Source organism: Nesoenas mayeri, assembly GCF_963082525.1.
Source record: "Nesoenas mayeri genome assembly, chromosome: 23".
NCBI classification, from domain to species: Eukaryota; Metazoa; Chordata; class Aves; order Columbiformes; family Columbidae; genus Nesoenas; species Nesoenas mayeri.
The window spans coordinates 2,236,654-2,257,798 of NC_137574.1; the positions used below are offsets into that span (position 1 = coordinate 2,236,654).

The 21,145-nt window shown below is 59.2% G+C and overlaps 1 protein-coding gene and 1 long non-coding RNA gene across 2 annotated transcripts; both read left to right on the forward strand.

Moving 5' to 3' along the window:
• The first annotated feature begins 2,940 nt into the window (after nucleotides 1–2,940).
• Nucleotides 2,941–4,014, forward strand: LOC308048969. The gene is made up of 3 exons (XR_013923205.1): nucleotides 2,941–3,291; nucleotides 3,531–3,691; nucleotides 3,942–4,014. It is a non-coding gene; the product is annotated as an uncharacterized lncRNA (long non-coding RNA).
• An 8,320-nt stretch (nucleotides 4,015–12,334) lies between these two features.
• PIM1 (Pim-1 proto-oncogene, serine/threonine kinase) lies at nucleotides 12,335–16,451 on the forward strand. Its single transcript, XM_080358356.1, has 6 exons — nucleotides 12,335–12,637; nucleotides 12,722–12,828; nucleotides 12,918–12,968; nucleotides 13,518–13,884; nucleotides 14,543–14,719; nucleotides 15,009–16,451. Exons 1-6 carry the CDS (start codon nucleotides 12,556–12,558, stop codon nucleotides 15,164–15,166), a joined length of 942 nt encoding a protein of 313 aa, XP_080214482.1. The 5' UTR covers nucleotides 12,335–12,555; the 3' UTR covers nucleotides 15,167–16,451.
• The last annotated feature ends 4,694 nt before the right edge of the window (nucleotides 16,452–21,145 follow it).

Here is a 21,145-nt window from a genome sequence, read left to right on the forward strand (position 1 = left end):
CTCTGGGCTTTGTGTTTTCCTTTGTAATTCTATCTCAGACCAGGCCTGTAGCTGCTCATCTACTGTGCCATGGGCTCTTCTGCTTCATCCCGGGTGAGATGCAGATGGAAAAACGGGGCTGGAAGGACCAGGGATGCTGCGGGGGGGTCGGATCGCTATAAGTAACCGGTGTGAGCAGCGGTGAGGGCTCTGGCCGTGTGCTGTGAGGTTTGTCTGCAGCTCGGGGGGGGAATGCAAAGGAGAAGTGAGGGTGTGAGCAATGGTCGTGCAGGACCTGCGGCTACTGGGGAAAGGAGGTGGGGCTGCGAGCCCCGAGTCCAGGTTTGGGGGTGAGAGCAGTCAAGAATGGGGATGTTTTGGGGTTGGTGAGTCTGAGCTTGTGGGGGGAGCACTGAGGGAACCGGTGGGTTTGGGGCGCCCCAGGATGGGGAGTGGGAACAGCTCAGCATCACGGGGAGAGCAGCCCCTAGGGACCCCCTGGCAGTCAGGAAAAGGGCACAGGGGCTGCAGTCCCCCCCGGGGTGACACCAGCTGAGGAAGGACCTCCCCATTTGCCCCAGCCGTGCCAAATGCAGGAATCCCAGAGGAATTCGATGTCAGGTTGTTGTGGGTGGGGGAGCCGGGGTGCTCCCCCAGACCCCCGTTGTGGCTCCACAGGGTGGGGACACAGGGACCCCTCACCGGGGGGCCGGGCAGAGCCGATAACCCCCCTGGCTGCCCTTCCTGAGCAGAGGGAGCCGCAGATAACAGCACTGTGGGCAGAGCAGGGCTCAGCTCCAGGCCTGGCTTAGCCTGATACCAGCCCCAAAGAGTGACCTCTCCCTTAGGCTTGGCTCAGCCCAAATTTCTCCCCTACCCTGGACAAGCAGCTTCCATTGCTCTGATTGACCCGGGTGATACCCCGCTATGTCCTCCCCCTGCTCTTAGTCAGGTTTAACCACACTTTGGGAGGAAAAAATCTTGTTTATTATAAAGCAGAGACCTGCAGCGATGCCCAGATCTGCCTGCAAACCCCCGCGAAAGCCTCCGGCATCGCAGGTTGAGCTGGCAAAGGGGGGGAAGCAGCTGCTTTGGGGATTATTAATGAGCAACGAGTGATGGGAAAGGCGAGGATCAATTGAAACAAAGGAGTTCAATGGTAAAAAGAAACATTTGCGGGGTAATGGGAGTCCATTTCTCCAGCCGACTGTCGGAAACGCATCCTGTTAAACATCCATCAATTATCCCAGCTTGCAAATGCATTAAGGTAATGAGGAATTATCCATCACATACACTTAAAGCTGGTGCTCCCCCTCTACCAGCCGCCCTGCAAAGAGCCACTTCAGGAAGGGAAAATGACCTGAAGGTGGATGGAAATGGGGGGGGCAGCGAGGAGGCCCTGGGGCTGCGTCCCCCGAGCCCGGTCCAGCCCAGAGGATGCTTTCCCAGCTCCTGGCTGCTCCGGTGCCCGTGATGCCCCCCCGAGAGCTGCGGTGACGCTGGCTGGTGTCCCCCTGGGCAGCTCATGTACCTGCTCCGTGCCTCAGTTTCCCCATCGCTCCTGCAGCCACCTGTGGGTGCTGCTCACGTCTGCGCCGCGTCACCCGTTGCCTCTTTTCCCAGGAACAGAAGTAGCGGTGAGTGTGGTGTGTGGTCTGGTAACTAAATTCCCCAAAACCTGCACTCTGCCGCCGCCTCCCCCTTCCCTTGCCCCTGGGGGGGATGGAAGCGCCAAGTTGGGGTTTCTCCTGTCTCTGAGCCCGCCTGGTTCTGCTCAGAACAACCTCACATGGGTTAATGGTTGGACTCGATGATCTTGAGGGTCTGTTCCAACCCAAATGATTCCCAGCTCTGCACACCCCTCGCTTTGTGACTGGTGGGTTCCCCAGTCCCTGGGAGGAGGTGAGTGAACCTTGCAGTCGCATTTCTGTAAGTAACGGGGTAGAAATAAACAGCTCTTGGGCTCGTCTTTCCCGGGGCCGGTACCTCCATCTCCCAAACGCCTCCGGCCGCCCCGTCTGGGCTCAGCAGGGCCACGCGGGCTGGGTCCCAGTGTCCCTCCAGCTGTGGCTCCATGGAAAGCTGAGCCTCCCTGGGACAGCGCTCGCTCCGATAACAGCAGCTGCCATTAGGTGTCACAAGAGCATCAGGTCTCTGCTCTTCCCGGGAATGGTGCCCTGGGGTGGGAGAGATGGGATGATGAAGAGGCCCTGGGAGCTGGAGATGCCCCAGCAGCGGAGATGAGCTGCATGGACCCCGTGATGCCATGGCGGTCACCATCCTTTGGTGACACAGCTGTCCCCTTCTCTGTCACCTCCTGTGTCTTCTGCGCTGGTACTGGGGACAGGTGGGAGGTGGCCACACGTTCCTGCTGTCCCCCACTTGGCCTTTGGCTAACCCGCTGTGTTTTATTGCACGAAAGCAAAAGCAGCGGCCACTCTTGAAGAAGAGGCTGGTGGTGCTGGTGCCTCGCTCAGCACCGCGGCTCCTCCCAGTGTCCTCAAGAAGCCCAAGGGTGACATATCTGCAAAAATGTCGCGTGTTCCTCCCCATGCAGGACGTATCCGGCTGCGAGGACGCAGCTGGGGGGGCTCTGGGTGGTCACCCATGGGGGATGCTCCCGTTTGTCCCCTCCTGGGATTCCTTGGTCCCGGCCACGCGTCACCTCCCACCGCCTGTGCTGGGGGGGGGCGGCTGCTACGCTCAGATAATCTTCCAGGATTTTGCAATTCTTCTCCCAAAAGCCATTTCCTTCTTTGAATTTTGCAACACGACCTGAAACAAAGCAGCATGCAGGGCTCAGCGCCTCGATAAGGCACCGCTGGGAAAAGCCTGGCTCTCCTCTCCAGCGCCGGGCACGAGGCTGCGGTGAGCTGATAAAGCCGAAAACACCGATTTCCCTGGAGCGGGAGCAACTCGGGAAGCATCTGTGCCCCTTCCCTCCCTCCGGCCGCAGGGGATGGAGGTGTCGGAGCGGGAGAGCCCCGGGCGCTGGGCCGGGGTGGCTTCCCGGCCCTGGGTGACCTCCCGGCATCACGTCATCTCTGTCCGCTCGGAGAGGCTGAGTTCATGTCTGGCCTCCCCAGGGCTGGCGATGGAGCCTGCTCTGCCCGCCCGGCCCGTGCCCTGGAGCGGGGGTGACGGCCACCTCCGCAGCACCAGCATCTCGGCTGGATGTGGACTCAGCACCTGCTCTGGGGGACGGAACCGGGGTGTCCCAAGGCACCGCGCACCCCTGGCTCACCCCAAAGCGCTGGATGCGGGACTCGCAGCCTGGAGTCGCCGTCCCGCAGCTGCCGGTCGGGAGGCACGGTGAGGGGCTGGCGGCCTGGGGATGCTTTCCCCGTGACTCACAGCATTCCTCGCAGGGCAGCGGCGGCCGCGGGACACCCTGACAGCCCTCGCCGCCCCTGCCCTCCGCTTGAACTCCCCCGGCAAAGCAAAGTTGCCCCCACACTGGCTGTGCTGGGCAGGGGGAGGCAGCGGGGTCCCCCCGATGGGGACGGGTGATGGAGCCCATGGGGGTGTTTGTGCCTCTTTGTGATTTGCAGGTTTCCTCCTCTTCTGCTGCTGGTTCTGCAGAATCCTGAAGAGGAAAGGGCTCCCCGATGCAGCCGCGGATGCTCCCCGAGCCCAGCTCGGCTCTGTGCCTCAGTTTCCCTGTGCCACGGAGAGGAGAATGTCACCAACCCCTCTGATGCCATGGGTGGAGGTGAGATGGTTCCAGCTCCTCCTTCTGCCCCAATTTGTGCACATCCCACCCCTTCTATGGCTCAGATTTCCTCCCACCTGAACTATTTCCCTTTGTCTTTTCAACTTGAGCCCTTTGCACTCCTGGGGACCCTCGGGCTGCTCCCCCTGGCACAATCCTGCATCTCGCTGCATCCCACCAGCCCAGCTTGTTGCCATTCAGGTGACACGTCACGAGTGGGTCAGTTCATTGCTGTAATACCCCTCCCCAGCCAGGACCAGGGCAGGAGGAGCAGAGCTGGTGACAGCAAAGTGTCCCCGCAGCACATGAACAGCCATGTCCCCGTGTCCCGCCAGCTGCCCCCGCGCTCAGCACGCAGGAATGCCGTGAGTTTGCAAAGTGGTTTCAGCGAGACGTTATCTAATGGAGGAGGAGGAGGAGGAAGGCGGATTAAGCCAAACCCACACCACCGGCTTTCAATTAAACCAAGCGAATTTATGGCTTCTCCTTCTGACACAGTAAACACGCGCTCCGAGCGGCCGATAGGGTCCCGACCCGGTGTTTCCCCCCCATGCCCTGGCAAGCGACAGGAGCGGCATCCCATGGGTGGGAGCGACAGACCCTCTGGGCTTTGCATTATTTACCATTACGTGAAGTGCAGGGAGATGCGGGTGATGCTGCAGCGGGCGGCGCGCCCGGAGCCATCCCCAGGGACCTGGGCTGTGGATACAGGGAATGGATGGGGGGAGAGGTGGGGACCTGGAAGAAGAAACACCCCAGCAGCATCTGCTGGATGGGAGACGTGCAGAGAGCCTCAGGCTTTGAGAAATGCAGGAGCGCCCTGGATGGAGGGTGCAGGCAGCCCTGGTGCCAGGCCCAGCCCTCCCTGGCTGTCCTTCCATGTCCCTGCTCTGGTCCTGCACACCCCGCTGCCTCAGTTTCCCCCTCGGAGCAGGGAAGGCGCAGGCGTTCCGGGGGTGGCAGGAGCAGGGCGAGCTGGGCGAGTCGGCTGAGCCAAGAGATGATCTCGCAACCAAAGGCAGGAGCATCCTGCTGGCACCGCGGCCAGGGCTGGGCGTGAGGTGCAGCCGCACGTGTGCCGGGGCACGTCTGGCACCCGCTGCCAGCAGCCCGGTCCTGCCCGCCCGCCTCCTCTGCCTGCGATGGGGGGATGGCGGCAGCCCCAGCCCCTCATTCTGCACCAATGGGGCCGGTGGGACGAGAACGGTGCATCCTGACACTCCAGCTCCAGCTCTGCCAGGCACCCACGGCTCCCCAAGCTCTTGAGGTCACAGTGGAGGAGTCCTGGGCATCGTGTTGGTCCCTGGCTATGGGAGATGGGGCCGTGGTAGCCAGGTTGGTGGCACAGATGGCTCCCCAGCCGCGCTGTGCTGCAGCAGCACCCGCACTCCGGATGCAGGCACCTGGCCAGGAGAGTGACGGAGGAGCCCAGCGAGGCTGTCGGGGTGACGTCCTGGCACTGCAGCTGACGTCCATGAAGGGGAAATCCCTCCCTAGAGCAAATAAGTGGCCAGGCTGTGCAAACCTGCCTTGGCGAGTGTCTCCTGGCAGGTATCTGGTCCCATCTGGCCGCTGTTTACCTGGAATCCACCCCGCAAACTTCCTCCTGGAACAGCCCTGATAAGATGAAGGAGCCGCGCAGGGGGGACCCCGGTATCACCGCTGACACTGAATTGGGGGGTGGTGATTCTGGGGGGACACCTCAGTCACTGCACAGGGTAACAGAGTGGATCCCGACAGCGTTTTGGGGGATGTGAGCACCCGGCTCCCCCCAGGTCCCCAAGGCCGGGGCTGAACCCTGTTAATGCCATCCCAGCACTGAGCACCCCAGAAGCTGCAAATGGGTATGCAGGGCTGCTGGGCCCCTTCCAGGAGGGTGTGGGCAGGTCACAGCATCCCCATTGCTGCCTCAGTTTCCCTCTGGGCCGGGTTCACCTGCCCCGCACGTCCCTCCCTGGCCCACGGCACCGGCTGCCGCGGCGTGCAGGGACCTGCTGCCACGCAGGGAGGGGACCGAGCGGGGACGTGCTCGGCCATGGCGCTGCCTGCTGCAGGCAGGACCCTGCCTGTCAGTGCCACTGCTGGTGGCTTCAAAGGCAGCCGGGACTGCTCCGTCCCCTGGAGAGACCTGACACACCTCACCGCACCTTGCAGTGAAACACATCCGCGCTCCTGCAAGCACCTGGGGTTTGCAGCACTCGGGGATGTATTTCCATCGCTACCAAGGGGAGAATGAAGCAGGGCAATGCAAGCCGGGTGGGAAGGATGGTGGCACAGCAGAGAGCAGCCCCGGCCCCGCGCTCGTTGTGAAAGCCACCGGTTATCAGAGCGCCAGCGTCACGCTCGGAGCGAGCGGCTTCCAGGAAAGGAAGGAAGCGTGGGGTCACCCAGCCCCGCTGCCGCCCTGTTCCAGCAAACAGCCCGGGCCTGCTGATAATGCGGCCGTGTCACCGGCCGCCCAGGAATCCAGAGCCGCCGGCCGCACACACTGCCCGAAACGTGAGATTTCCCCCTGTTTCCTCACCCGTCAAAGCCGGCCGCGGTGCTGGGGTCGCGGCAGCCGGTGCTGATGCTGCGTGGCTCTTGCGCAGGGTGAGGAGCAGCATCACGCGTTGGCAATGCCCCAGTTCCACCCCAGTGCTTCTTGCTGGTGGGAACTGGGAGGCACTGGGCTGGATTGCTGCACTGGGCGGTGGGAGGCTGCTCAGGGGCATGTTTCCCACCGGGCTGTCCCAGCAGGTAACCCAGGTGTGAGGTTGAACTGGGATGTATCAGGGCAAAAGGGGGTGCGGTGGCAGGTGCACGCCTGGATCCTCTCCCACCACCTCCTGCCAGACACGGTCTCAGAGGCCGGCAAACCAGCAGGGCACCGGGCACCCCACCAAAATAACAGGGGTGACCCCCTGCACCATCCTGCCAGGCAAAGTGCCCCAGGAGGGAGCAGGGACTGGAGCCCGGAGCCTGCTCCACCCCGATACTGAGAATAATTACATGATTATGCGATTTGGAAGCAAAGTGCAGATTAATCTCTGATCTCGTTAGTCCGTGTTGTACCATCTGCTTCGCACAGGCAGGAGAAGCCCTCGCCCCGCGGCGCAGCCGGGGAGAGGTGACGGGGAGAGCCGGCGTCCCGCGGCGCAGCGGGACCTGGGTGCTTTAGGAAAGGTGAGCATGGGGACCCGAGCAGCTCGTGAGAAGCGGATGCCACCCAAGGCACCAGCTGTCACCCACGGACGCTTGTCCCAGCCCCGATTCCTGGAAGCCAGGCTGGATCCGGCTGGGCCGGGGCAGGGCAGCGCTGCGGCTCCTCCTTTGGCCAACACAGGCAGGCGGCAGCGGCGGCCCCGCGGTCCTGGGGCTGCCGGGAGGGAGATGCTGGGGTTCAAACCGTGGGGAGGGATTTATTACAGTCCAGGCGGGATAAAGAGATGCAGGGATGGGACCAAGGGCACACAGGGGGTCTGTGGCAGAGAAGGGGGTGGCCCTATGTCTCCTGGGTCTTCCCTCCACCTCCTCCACTTGGGATTTTTTCCCCAAATGGGTGTGGAGGGTGAGATCTGCCTTTTATTACGCTCTTCCCAAGAAACCAGGTTGGAAACAGCGTCCGGCCTCCCCAGAGCCTCCCTGGATCCTTCCCTTGTCCAGCCCCAGACAAAACCCCTCTCCCGCTCCCGGGCCGCGTGTCAGAGAAAGGCCCAGGACAAGATGAAAGGGATTTCCCGGCTGACCTCCTCACCCCGCACTGTTTGCACCTCCTTTCCCGCACACAGACAGACATTTTTCCCATGCTCAGAGGGTCAGAGCCCTCCCTGCGCTCCCGGAGCAATGCCAGGAATGTACCTGGGGACAGGCAAGGGCTTGGCAGGGCGGAGGGGGAAGAGGAGACCTGGGCACCCTCTGGTCCCCCATCAGCCACCAAAATAGTGTTTATAACCCAAAGGTTCTTTTCACATGCAAAGACTCTGCAGAAAGACACCTGCTGTGCCGGGGCAGGCTGGGGTGCTGCCGTCACCCCGAGCCTTGGGTGTCACTATATTTTGTGTCACTCCCTCCCTGCCCCTTTCCCAGGCACCGAGTGGGTGGCACAAACCCTCTTGCAAAAGCGAATTTGTTCCTGCCCGTGCACAGGGATGATCCGGGCATTTGTAATTCAGGGGGATGGGAAAGCTCCGGGGGCCACGGGAGGACACGGCCCGGGAGCCACCCCAGGACACGCCACGTGTGCAGGGGACCAGCCATGGGGACGTCGCTGCGGAGGGGCCACCGGGGAGGGATGCGCACAGGGGCCGGGGCTGCCGCTCCGCCGCGCTCGCCGGGGCCGGGCTGCGGGCGCAGCGTGGGCTGGGGGCCCCGTCAGCGCCCCGGTGCACCCCTCTTTCCCCTCTTGCTCTGCAGAAGGGTTTGCTTGTAAACAGCAGCCCCCGGGTAGCACTTTTAATCCCTCGCCTCTTGGCTATTATTCATCCCCAGCTAACCTGAAAGCCTCCCCCTTTTTCTGTGCGAGGCACCCCCAGAGCAGAGGAAATTCCTCAGCCCTGACGTGATGTGAAACACGAGCGGCTCGGCCCCAGCCGCCCCCTTCTCTGCCCCAACCTCGCCGGGGCCATTTCCCAACCCAGGTTTCCCTGTAGCATCCACTCCCCCCTCCTCTTTTTCCCCAACCAGCCTTTTCTGCTTTAGACATTGTAACCCGAGAGGCTGGAAATGCAGCTCCTTTCATCTTCCATTTCCCACATCCTGAGAGTCTGGGGAGAAGGAGCCCACCCAGATGATGGAATCCCAAATATGTGGCTCCCTCCACCTCCCAGATCCCCTCGGCTGCCCCCCGTGCGGCTCCATTCACAAAGCAGATTAGCCATGCTGCCGCCTCCGTGCACACCTCGCCCAAAAAGCCCGCGCTAAAAGCCAGCGCACATGCAGGAAAAGAAAGAAAAATACAATTAAGAAGCAATGCCCACGTCTGCTCCTCCTGGGGTGCAGGATGCGTCCGTGCATCTCCTGTCCCACTCGCAGTTCCCATCACCTCCATAAGCCGGAGGGTTTTGGCACCCAAAAGGAAATAACAGAAAGAAAACAAGGTGCTGGTTTAGAGGGGTTTTGGGGGGGTCCAGCCCAGCAGTGAGGACTTTCCCCCCCACCCCAGGGTGGGACATGCGGTTCCCAAGCTGTCACTGCTGTTGGGATCCCTGTTGGGTCTGGGGGTTCCAGGGGACATGGAGGGGACGGGAAGCAGCACGCTGGGGCTGCGCTGACCCCCGGCAGCCATGGTCCCAACCCACACCTGGGGGGGCCCAGCACCTCCACAACCCCCGGAGCCTCCACGCACACCGGGATCGGCCGCATCCTGCTGGGCGATGCCCATCGCTTGCACCACGATGATGCTGTGCAATGCACACACATTTTTACTGCTTTTCCAAAGTCGCCAGTGAAACACTTTTCGCTGCCGTAGAGGTGAGGTGAAGCAGGTGAGGGCGCATTGGGGGTGTCCCCACCGCGGCACCCACCGTCTGGCCCAGGGCAGCGCCGCTTCCTCGCCGGCGCGGCCGCGGATTGCTCACCGCGCGTGGGTGGGAGCATCTTCGCTGGCCCGACTTGGGAAGGTTTCGCACTTTCCCCGAGCACCGGCAGGTCCGTGCTGCCGCTGCGCTCCACGCCCTGGGCCAGCCGGTTCTGCGGCGAGCGAGCCCGAGCGGAGGGAGCCACGGGGAGACGCTGCCAAGGTCACGCAATGACTCAAAGCTCACGTTAGGAAAACCACAGCCTTTCTGTGTCACGGCTTTAATGGCCCCGCAAACCTCTCCTCCTTCTTCCAGGGATGCTGCCCATCCGGAGGGGGATGCTCGTGGGGCTGCTATGGGGCTGTGCTCCTGGCTTGGCATTGACCTTGCTGTTTTGTCTGCAGGACACTGGTGGAAACCTCAGTTTTAACACTCTGTGGGCAGCAAATCTGCTCCCCCTCCACCCCAGGAGCTCCTGGGCAGCAAATTGCCCCTCTCTCCTCCTTGGGTCCCGTCTTGGCCCTCCCCCTTTTCACCTATTTACTAATTGTGCTGGCAGGAAAGGCGACAGGGAGGAAATACAAAGTAAACTGCGAAAGCAACGCTGCAGCTCCAAGGGCCCAGCACAGCAATCAAGCGATAAAGCAGTAATTAAGCCTGATTATCATGCAAGGCAGCCCCGGTTAGACTGGAATGCCACTGAAGAGCCCCAAAGCTGCCGGGATTGTTTGCAGGGCTGAGAACTGATTTTTTGATGTCTGCTGGGAGCTCGTCTCCCACAGATCTGCCACCAGCGCCATGTGCCACCCTGGGGTCCTGCGAGAAGCAGGGAAGGTCCCACTTGGGTTTTTGCTTCTTGCAGCCTCCTCCGAGTTGCAAAATGCAACACCAAGCGTTGGGGTGGAAAGAGGCAGCCTTGGCTCTGGGATGCTGCTGCCTGCCTAGGGCAGGGCCTGCAGTTCTGCTTGGACATCCGTGTGTCCATGCAAGTGCAGATGTGCTAAGGGATGCTAAAGGGATGCTCTCCTGCACCCGCCATCCTCAGCGGCTTTCATTAGAAGGAAGAGGATCGGGGAAAGAGGTGATTCCTCCGGATGAGGGCAACGTTTGTTTTGTGTTAGCTTGAATGTCTGACACATCCCAATGGCCTCACCCCGGCTGGCAAGGGGAAAGGTGAGTATGTGGGATGGGCTTGGGGGGAAAAGGCGGCTTCCAGCCCTGCTTTGGGTCATTTAGGGAACAGGGATGTGTCTAGGTGAGTTACTCTGGAAAGAGATGGATACAGCCGGGAAACAGGGCTGCATCCCCGCTCTGCACATGGAGAAACGTCTCCCCATCACCCCCAAGACCGGGGTTTCCCCAACCCAGAGGGGATGCAACCCCTCCGTGCCATGCCGGCAGGAAGAGGCGGCCACTGACTCAGTCCCCTGGGGAAATTAGCAGTTGTGCAGGTTTACGCACAAGGATGATTTGGCCCCACATCATCCAGGTTGCAAGACACACGCTGCTCCCTTCGACATTAATTAGCAGGTGTGGGCAGAGCGAGGAAGGAGGCTGCACCTCCCCGGGAGGTCGAGAAGGCAGCCCCCAGGAAAGCCCTGCCGCTCCGGGATGAGCTTTGTTTGTCAATACAGAGTCTGGGTTTCCAGGGCAGCCCCTTCGGTACCTTTCATCATCTCGGCAAAGAATTTGATAATGAGTTTGGGGCCAGATGCTGAGTCACTTCATCCCATGGCTGAGCAGCGACTGGCAGAACCAGTTGTCCCAAATATGCCCAGGCGTCGGGTGGGAATAATGCAGGAGAAAGGTGCTGCCCGCCCCCCTCCGCTTGCGTCACCCCAAATAATAACAATAATACATTAAAAAAAAGGAAGGTAGGGAGGCTGCTGCGTCAGATTCTCCACACTTTTCCCCAAATAAAAATGTCAACTTCTGGGTAAAAACCAGTGTCGGTTTTTAGTTGCCTCAGCTTCTGAAAGAGGATGTGCAGAATTCTCGGTAAGTCTAAAAGAGGCAACGGCAGCAGCGATGGATGCGCCGCAGCCCCGTGGATGACTTGGGGGTTTGCGTTTTGGTTGTGGTTTATTATTTTTTAAAAAAGAAATACTAAAGGAGTCGGGAGCTCACCAGCATTTCCAGTAAAAACCATTCGATTTCAAGCAATTCATCCCACAAGTATGTGTGGGATGCTGGGAACTCCTCGGTCTCGCTCGGGCGCGGGAGCCCAGATGGGCTTCGTCTGGAATAATTCAGCTCCTGGTGGCTGGAGCTCTTTGCTCTAAATGCTAATAGAGTGAGTAATCAGAGACCAACATCCAGTAAATAATTTATCTTATCTCTGGAACTCGGGAAAGCATCTCAGCCAGTGACTTTTGAGGAAAAGAAAAAAAAAAAGGAAAGAAATTTTAAAAAGAGTCACCAACTGGGATCACCACTTTTACTAGAAAAGGGAAAAGGTCAGACACAGGTTTGCCCGCGATGAAGTAACAGCGGCGTGGGATGAGCCAGCGGGATGGGGTCCAGGGGACACTGAGCACCACCGGGAAGCTGTGAGATTGCAGGAAAAAGTAATAAAGTGAAGAAGCCAAAATATTTGGGGATTTTGATGTGGACATGGGGAGGAAGAGGAGCTCGGTGACTCCCACCCGCCGGGCTCTGCCAGGGATGCCGTAGCCGGCCGGGGAGAGCCCGATCCCGGGCCGGGCCGCTCCCCCCGTGTCCTCGCCGCTCGGATGGGTGTCCCCTTCACCCCCCCACCCACCCCACCTGCTTGCGCGCGTTTAGCGAACAATGCGCAAGGTTCAGCCTTGGCAACCGCGGGACGCGAGGACACTCCCGTTGCGAACGGGGCCGCGGACGGGCGGACGAACAGCAGCAGCGGTTCTCCTTGCTCCGATCTCACTTTCTCTCCCACCCCACGCCCCCCAAAAGCCCCCCGCCATGGAGCCCCGCACCCCCCACCCGCCTTTGGCGCCTTTTCCTTCCCGCCACGTCGTGGCCCGTCGCGGTCGCTCCTGTGCCCGAGTCTCTCCCTATTGGCTGTGGCGGCGCCGCATGAGTCACCGTGGTTGGTCCTGGCGCGGTGGCCCCGCCCCGCGGCGGTCCCCGGCCCGCCCCCGGCCCCCGCTACTCCCGGAGCCGGCTGGCGGCCGCCGCGCCACACCGGAGCGCGGCAGTGCGGGGAGCAGCCCCGCCGCGCCCGCTGCCTCCCCGCCCCGCTGCCGCCAGGCTACAGCCTCCACCTGCCCGGGCTCCCCCGCCCGACCTCAGCCGCTCGGCAGCCCGACCGCCGGAACCGAGGCACCGCTGCCCGGTCCGGTTCGGGAGGTGCCGGGACCGGCCACGAAATTGGGCGAGGGGACCGGGATGCTGCTCTCGAAAATTAACTCGTTGGCCCACCTACGTTCCGGGACCGGTGGGGAGTTACACAGCGCTAAGCTACAGCCAGGTACGAGAAATACGGCCCGGTTTTGCTCGGCCCGGTTCGGTTGGGGCCCCCGGCGCAGCGTTAACGGCCGCGTCTCGCCTGCAGGGAAAGAGAAGGAGCCGCTGGAGAAGCTGTACCAGGTGGGCCCGCTGCTGGGGAGCGGCGGCTTCGGCACGGTTTATTCGGGTATTCGCCTCTCCGACAGCACGCCGGTAAGCGGGGCCGGCGGCGGGGCGGAGGAGGAGCGGGGGGCGGCGGGGCGGGCGGCGTGTGCTCAGCCCGCCGCTCCCCTCGGTTGCAGGTGGCCATCAAACACGTAGCGCGGGACCGCATCTCCGAGTGGGGCGAGCTGGTGAGTGACCGCGGCCACCGGGACAAACCGGGGCGTCACTGGGGGGGCGAAAAGAGGAGGTGCCGGGAGGGTGGAAACGGGGACACGGCGCGGGGAGCGGGCGTGAGGTCACCGGGGGACGCGGAGCATCCCGGATTGGGGGGATGCCCAGGCACCGGTGGAAGCAGGCAGGAGGGTACCGGAGCATCCCGAGTTTGGGGGATGCCCAGGCACCAGTGAGTCCAGGCAGGGGGGCACCGGAGCATCCCCTGGGTGGGGGGATGCCCAGGCACCAATGAGACCAGGCAGGGGGGCACCGGAGCATCCCGGGTTAGGGGGATGCCCAGGCACCAGTGAGACCAGGCAGGGGGGCACCGGAGCATCCCCTGGGTGGGGGGATGCCCAGGCACCAGTAGGACCAGGCAGGGGTGTACCAGGACTCCCCTGAGTCAGGGGCATGCCCAGGCAGCAGTGAAGCCAGACAAGGGGGCACCGGAGCATCCCAAGCCGGGGGTACCGGACTGCTGGTGCAGCATCAGCCCCGCTGACCACATTGTGGTCCCCCCACAGCCCAGTGGCACCCGTGTGCCGATGGAGATCGTGCTGCTGAACAAGGTGGGATCCGGCTGCAGCGGCATCATCCACCTCCTCGACTGGTTTGAGCTGCCCGACAGCTTCGTGCTGGTGCTGGAGCGTCCAGAGCCCTCGCAGGATCTCTTCGACTTCATCACGGAGAGGGGGTTCCTGTCCGAGGAGCTGGCGCGGGGGCTTTTCCGCCAGGTGCTGGAGGCAGTGCAGCACTGCAACAACTGCGGCGTCCTGCACCGTGACATCAAGGACGAGAACATCATCATCGACCTCAACACCGGCGAGCTCAAGCTCATCGACTTCGGCTCCGGTACCTTCCTCAAGGACACAGCATACACCAAATTTGACGGTGAGCCCACAGCCGGTGGGATGCTTGCAGTACCGGGCATTGCACGGCCCAGCCTGGCTGGGCACCGGAGCTTCCTCCATTTGCTGGGGGGGTAATTAATAATTCAGCTGGCTGCCAAGTTGCTTTTCGGCGTGGGGCGGATGTTGTGAAACGGGAGCCGGCTCCTGGCCCTGCTGAGAGGCTCCGCCACCCACCCTGCCCGGGGCTGGGGCGGGGGGGAGCTGGCCCGACAAAAACAAACACCCATGGGGGTAGCAGAGGGGGGGTTGCAAAATGTGCGTGCCAGCCGGTTTGGTTTGCAGGCGTGGAAGGGCTTGGGCTGCTCCGCTCCCCTTGTTTGCCTTGGCTTATTTATATATATCTATATATCTATTTTTTTGGGGTAAAGCCGGGGTGGAAGGCGTGGTTTTTCCCCACCCGTGGGGTTTTTTTTGCATGTAACGGTTGGGCCTTCCCCGCGCCCGTGCTGCCCTCTTCCGGCACCAGCGGCTTTTTTTTACAACTCAAAGTTTGTAAACAAGAGTCACGTGCTGGCGAGGGGGTGGCGGGTCACACCGCGTGTCCCCTGCCACCGCGCAGCCCCCCATCCCCAGGGCTGCTCAGGCGAGGATGGGGAGCGGGCAGCATCCTCCTGACAAGCTCCGCCTGTATCCCATAGGAACGCGGGTGTACAGTCCGCCGGAGTGGATCCGCTGCCACCGCTACCACGGCCGTTCGGCGACGGTCTGGTCCCTGGGAGTGCTGCTCTACGACATGGTCTGCGGGGACGTCCCCTTTGAGCAGGACGAGGACATCATCCGGGGCCAGCTCTTCTTCCGACGGCGGGTTTCTCTAGGTGGGCACCCAGCTTCGCGGCAGGGGCAGGGGAGGATAACCGGTACCGGGCACGCAAGCATCCCGGTTTCATCCCGGTTTTACGGCTACGGAGGCGGTTGATCTCCCGTGGTTAGCTGGAGGAGGTGGCACGTGTCCTGCCACCCTCTTTCCTCCTAAACAAATAATCACTTGGGAGGTTTGGGTGCAGCTCTGAGCACACCCAGCACGGCCTGGGCTCAGCAGACAGTGGTACAATGTGGACAAGAACCTTCTCCAACTGACCAGCGGTTTCTGGTTTCTCTCCCCAGAGTGCCAGCATCTCATCAGGTGGTGTTTGTCCATGCGCCCCTCGGACAGGCCGTCTTTGGAAGACATTTTCAACCACAGTTGGCTGCGAGGCATTCACCTGCCTCAGGAGACGGCAGAGATCCACCTGCACAGTTTGATCCAGGAGCCTGGCAAGTAACAGCGTCACGCATCTCCTGGGCACAAGAAGCAAAGAAAATCAGACTTCTGCCTCGTGACCGTCACCGAGCGGGGATCCTCAGATGGCAACACGCACATCTTGTCCCGGAGCTGGGCTGGAGACTTGTTCTTCCAAGCGCTGGTGGCCACCGTCCAACTCAGCTGTCCTGGGGTCCATCTGAACAACCCTTTTCTCATTTGACATTTTGCCAGTCAATTGGGGTTTTTTGGGTTTTGCTTCTGGAGGCTCCCAAGTGTCTTCCTCACCTGCTGAATTTGGAACTGCAAGAGGATCAAAGACCTTATTGCGAGAAAAGCTTCAACCAGGGAAAACTGCTTGAGGGGAGGGCAGGTACCGCGGCCAAGTGGCTGTCTCTCCTCCGCTGTCACCACGCTCGAGTGCCTTCAGTTGTGATCTGAGCTGTGCTGGAGGAAATACTTGAATTTTCCTACACTGCTGCTTTTCCAAGACTCGCCTGGGTATATAGTTCCTATTCCCTTTTCAACAAGAAAAGGGGTCAGAAGATGGTCGGGAGCCCAGCGGGTGACGCGTCGCCTCCCGTGCCTGCAGCTCGTCTGGATTTTCTGGGGTTCTTTGCTTCCCTGTGCCCTCATGAATGCACAAACAATGCAAACCAACAGAGCTGTAAATATGTACAAAGCTCTATAGGAGCAAAGCTTGATGTACAGTTGTTAATAGCGATAACATTTTACCTTGTTTCTTTGGGTTTTTTTTCCATTTTTTGTTTTTTAATTTATTTTCATGAATTTCTTTTTGGGTTTTTTTGTTGTTTTTTTTTTTTTAAGAGAGAGTTCTAGCCAGTAGGATAACTTATTTATTTATTTATAATTCACGTGGGTTTCCAACCCATGCCTTGCTTCTACGGCTGCTGATCTCCCCCTGGTTTTCCATTCGGGTCTTCCCTCCGTGTCTGTCCTGTGTCCGTCCCTGGGTCCGTAGCGTTCCTGTCGGATGTCTGGCGGAGGTGCGGGGCGCCTGCCTGCTCCCCACCCGTCTGTGTACATAGTTCTGGTTGCTGTTGTTTCTGGCTGCTGTTATTTCTTCACCACATGCAGATGAGTTTGCAGATGAGTTTTGTTTTCCCTCACGGGTGTCTTGTCTGGGGCTGGGGAGGGGGAGCCAGCCCAGGCTGTCCGTGCTGTCGAGTCTTTATATGTAACCAAGTGTGTAGCCGGCGGGTTTTTTGTTAATAGTTAATATTGTACAGGGGAATTCAGAAATCTTATTTTTTTTATGCGGTTTTAAATAAAAATTAATGACTTGATGTGATGGAGTCATCCCGTTATTGCGCGGTGGGATGAAGGATGCTGGGACCGCGCGGGGTACCGGTGACCACACAGTAGCTAATGCGGGGACTACCAGTTCGTCTCCATTCGAGACTAACTCCAAAAGTCCCACCTTAACCAGGATGAGCAAGCTGAAAACACGATGAGGAAGGCTGGATCCGGCCCCCGGTGGGGTGTTTCCAGTGCGGACCGCGCCTGCCAGGGCTCCTGGGAGAGATGAAAGGGATGTGGAGCCTTTTTCCTCTCCATTCATCCACAGGCTGGTGCGGAGCATGTGCTGGGGATGGTGAGTAAACAAAGATCAAAGCAGCTTTACGAAACACCGGATGTTGTCGGCTAAATTACATCTTGGTAAGGCAGATCCTGTTGCTCCGGCTCTGTTGGCGTGGAGCGGGTGTTGCATGCCGGGTGCCGGTGGTGAAGAAAGCCGCCAGCGGGCTGTCCCCACCTCCAGCTCGAATGCGGAGCGAGAGGAAGTTGATCTTCGGATTACGAGAAGTCGGTCACTATCAGTCAGCAGCGGTAATGCTTCGCTCGAGCTTTGAGCCTCCAAACTGTCAAACCCCACTTCCCAGCTCCACTTTGCTTTGGCTTCAGGGGGCGTAGGGTTTTTTGGGTTTCTGTTTGTTTTGGTTTTTTCCTTGAGATTTTGTTTAATGTGCTGAATTTGGAAGCTCTGTTCCTGCTCTATCTCGTGGGGCACCTGCTGCTGGGTGCACGCAGGGCTGTGTGTCTCCTGCTCCGAGGAAGGGACACGTTTCCCCTTCTGCATGTTACTTTGCAACACCCCTAGCTACCTCTGATGCAGAACAGAACGGTCCTTTCTTTGCCTTACCCCAGAGTTTCTTGCTTAAAAACCCCTCGCCCAGGGAGTCTCCCCTTTCCCTGGGTCACCCCAGGCTTGCCAGCACCATTCTTCAAGCCATGGGGCTGCAATCAGGGGGTCCTGGAGCCACGTCCCAGGCTTGCAGGATGAGCTGGTGCGCTGTGTCACCGCTGGGCCTCTGCCTTCAGCACAAAGTGTTAACTTGGGTTGTTTATTTTGCTGGTTCTTTTTTCCTCAGCTGCATCTTTCATCTCCTCAGCGCCGCTCGAAGCAGGAAGTGCAGCTCCAAATGTCTTCAAAGTTTAGGCCTATTTTGAGGTGTGGTTTGTATTGAACCTTCTTGCTTTTTCCCCTTGGCCATCTGGGAAGCTGCTCTTACACGAAAGCGAACTTCACCACCATGCCAGGATTCCGAGCCCCTGGAGCGGCCACCGTCCCCCCCAGCACCACCAAAACGCTATCGCGGCCGCCCCGGCTGCAGGCTGAGCTTGGCCCACCCTTCCCGTAAACGCTCGCTAACTGCTGCGGCGTTTCTTAGAAAACGCACCACAGCAAGGCCGAGCAGGTCCGGCAGAGGGCTGGGGTGCTGATAGTTGCTTCGTTCCCGCCTGTTGCTGACGATTTTGGCCCCGTGCTGCAGGAGGGGAACGGTGACATGGTGTCCCCTGGTGGGATCCCGCTGCCTGGGTGACAACTGGGTGCATGCAAGGTTTGGGTGTTGGAAAAGGACCGGTGCGCACCAGCCTTCTGTTGCAGTAACACCATCATGAGGCCGAGAGCCACCAGGTTTGGGTCCCAGATGTCTGCCACAGGGAAAGGACCATGGTAGATGCGGTGGGAGAGCTGCAGACGGGCAGTCACAGCGCTGGCTGCCCGCTGTTCCCCTCCGCAATGCCCATTGCGATCATGTTGGGTCCTGAAGGGACCTGAAGAGCTGGAGACTCGGAGGTGGCATCTTGTCCTCTGTCTTGTTGCAAGGAAAACATCCAGGTGCTCCCGAGGTAGTGTCTGAAACACTTAGCTCCTGTGACTCACGGTGCCAAGGACCAATTTTAAACACCTGCTTTAGGATGGGGTGAATTATCAGTGAACCAGGTGTCCCACAGCTCCATCTCCCTGGTAATGACTCCCTAGGGAAGTTGGTCTCTGAGTACTTTGCCGATGGCAATAGCATTATCTCCACAGGGCTTGTGGGGAAACTGAGGCACGATGCTTTGACTCACAGGAGATGTTTTGTGGTAGAGCTTGGGCTTGCTTGCCTTTCCCTGCCCTATTTCTCCTCTGGCTGGGACCAGCCATGGAGGAACCTCCAGGTTCAGACATCCAGTGTTCCCCGGGCAGGGGATTTAGTCCTCCAGGAGCTGAGACCAAAGCCCCGCACCCCTGTCAGCATGAACCTGGGGTGAAACATGTCCCTTCCCACACCTCCTCCAAAAAAAACCCCATGCTGTGACAGCAAGGGGGGGCAGGTGCTGGTTTCACGCACCTGGAGCCTCGCTCAAGACTAAAGTCTCATGTTTTGGGGTTTACAAGGACCTTAACGACAGTGAGATCTGCGCTAACCCAGCCTCCGTGACACATCGAAACTGCATCACTGGGGCTGAGAGCCGGTGGAGTTTTTTTGTGAGGTAAAAACACTTTACTCACTGTAAAAAGGAAAAAAAAAAAAAATCAACCGCAAAACATTTCCAGTGTGTAAACTTGAGTCAAATTTAGCAGCTTCAGCTAAGGAAACATATTTTTTAAAGGGGTAATCAGAGTGTTTCTTTCATCGTATTCCAAGCTTTTGGTCCCCTTCCTCCAGGGTAATATTTTTCTGTTCTTAGTCACTGTGTTTATTACAGTTAGGAAGGGGTTAAGCGACCTGAAAAATGAAACAACAGCTCCTGTTTCAGACTGAAGCAGCCACTTCGGTTAACCTGAAATGACACACAGACACGCGCGTGCATTTGAAAGGCGAGCGCGTTGCAGCGATGGAGATCTCACCCCACTGCGAAAGCTGTGAGAAAAACAGAAGCGGTAAAATGTCATTTCAGGTCAAGCACCGCTGAGATTCCTCATCTTCATCCTCCCCAAAATGAGCAGGCAGGGCTGGGCTCCCCACTACACGTGTGTGGGCTCATAAGCCATTGGTACCGATCCCAACGGAAACCGCCCCCGCGCTGCCAACCGCATGGCATGAATGTGCCACAGCAGCCATCTCTGTGCCAGGCTACTGGTAGCAGATCTCTGGCTGTAGCATCCTTGGGCATGTGCGTCGCATGGTGCTTGTGTTGCTCTAAAAACCTTGTTTGGTTTTGGTCAGCACTTGAAGGGACTTACGATTATCACAAAATTGTAGAATCGTTTGGTTGGAAGAAACCCCCAAGACCATCGAGTCCAACCATAACCCACCCCCGGCACTGCCCCATGTCCTGAGAACCTCATGTCCATCTGTCCAGCCCTCCAGGGATGGTGACTCCAGCACTGCCCTGGGCAGCCTGTTCCAATGCCCCACAGCCCTTTGGGGAAGAAATTGTTCCCCAGATCCAACCTCAACCTCCCCTGGTGCAACTTGAGGCCATTTTGTCTCATCCTATTGCTGGTTACTTGGGTCACTCTACTGTTTTTCTATCTGGGTGTTTCCAAACAAAGTCTTTGATAATGCAAATAAATGAAGCATGAGAAGATGATGTGTGAAGTGTGAAAACTCCTCCAAAGTGGATTTACCCCTCCGGCTGATAGGGGAGAGCAAAGTGAACCCGCCCTGCCCAGGTGGAGGGGACAGCAGGCGGCCGAGGGATGTGCAGACACCAAAAGTGACTCTAGGACGGACAGACAGACTCTCCGGCGCGCTCAGACTCCCACTGACAGCGAGTGCTCCCGCTCCGATGTGGGATGGTTTCCATTTCTCAGAGTTTCCAGTTGGTATGGGATGAACTGATATGTGATAAACGCTGTTTGTCGCACCTTGTAGCCCACAGGTTTTTAACTCTGGGTGGAAGGAGCAGGGTTTCCACTCTGGATGTCTCCCTGTTGGGACCAGCTCCTTTCTGGAAACTTTCCTAGTCCAATACAGCCCCTCCTGACCAGGCAGTACCTTAAAATGCTCTATTTTTACTAGCTTTTAAGTTTCCCTTCCCCACTTCAGCTTTGGGATGGGAAAAGGAACTGAATCTTCTCTCGGCTTTCACTCTTCAGAATCGAAAGCTGTCAGATATCATGGGCTGGCTGCCAGAGATCCTGGGCTCGCTGCCACAGTCTTGGGCTCTCTCTGTCCCCCAAAATACCTCCCTGTACCCCACGAGGGGCGGATGGAGACAGACAGGGCAGGAGCAGGTTGGGGCAGGGCGAAGCACCCAGGCCTGGCTCTGAGGTGAAGTGCCAGCGACGAGCTTGGGCCGCCCTCTGCTGTCAGCCCTGCCTTTGAAACACGCTGGTTTTACAGAAACGTGCCCGCTTTTTAATTTTTCTTATTTCTTTTTGAGTGCTACCGGCCCTTTTGCACCCTGAAAAGCTCCCAAAGCCTCTCGCCGAGTGCTCAGTAGGAGCCATGATCCCTCCGAGCTTGGATCCGACCCTGAAGGGATGACAAGAGCCACACGTGTCTCTTCTAGCCCAAAGGCTGAGCTGAGGGTGATAATTGTCCCTTTCTCAATGTCCCCAACGCCTGAGACACCCCGAGGGACCCCCGCTCCGCTCCTGCCATTGCCCTGCCCTTTACAAACAGGGGAAACTGAGGCGCCTGGCTGACTCATGTGGGGCACGGCCACGCTGGCGGCTTGACCGGGAGAGGCGGCTGCTGATTCACCAGGGGCCATCAAACGTCTCCCTGAGGAGCGGGAGGTCCCCGTGTCCCCACAGCCG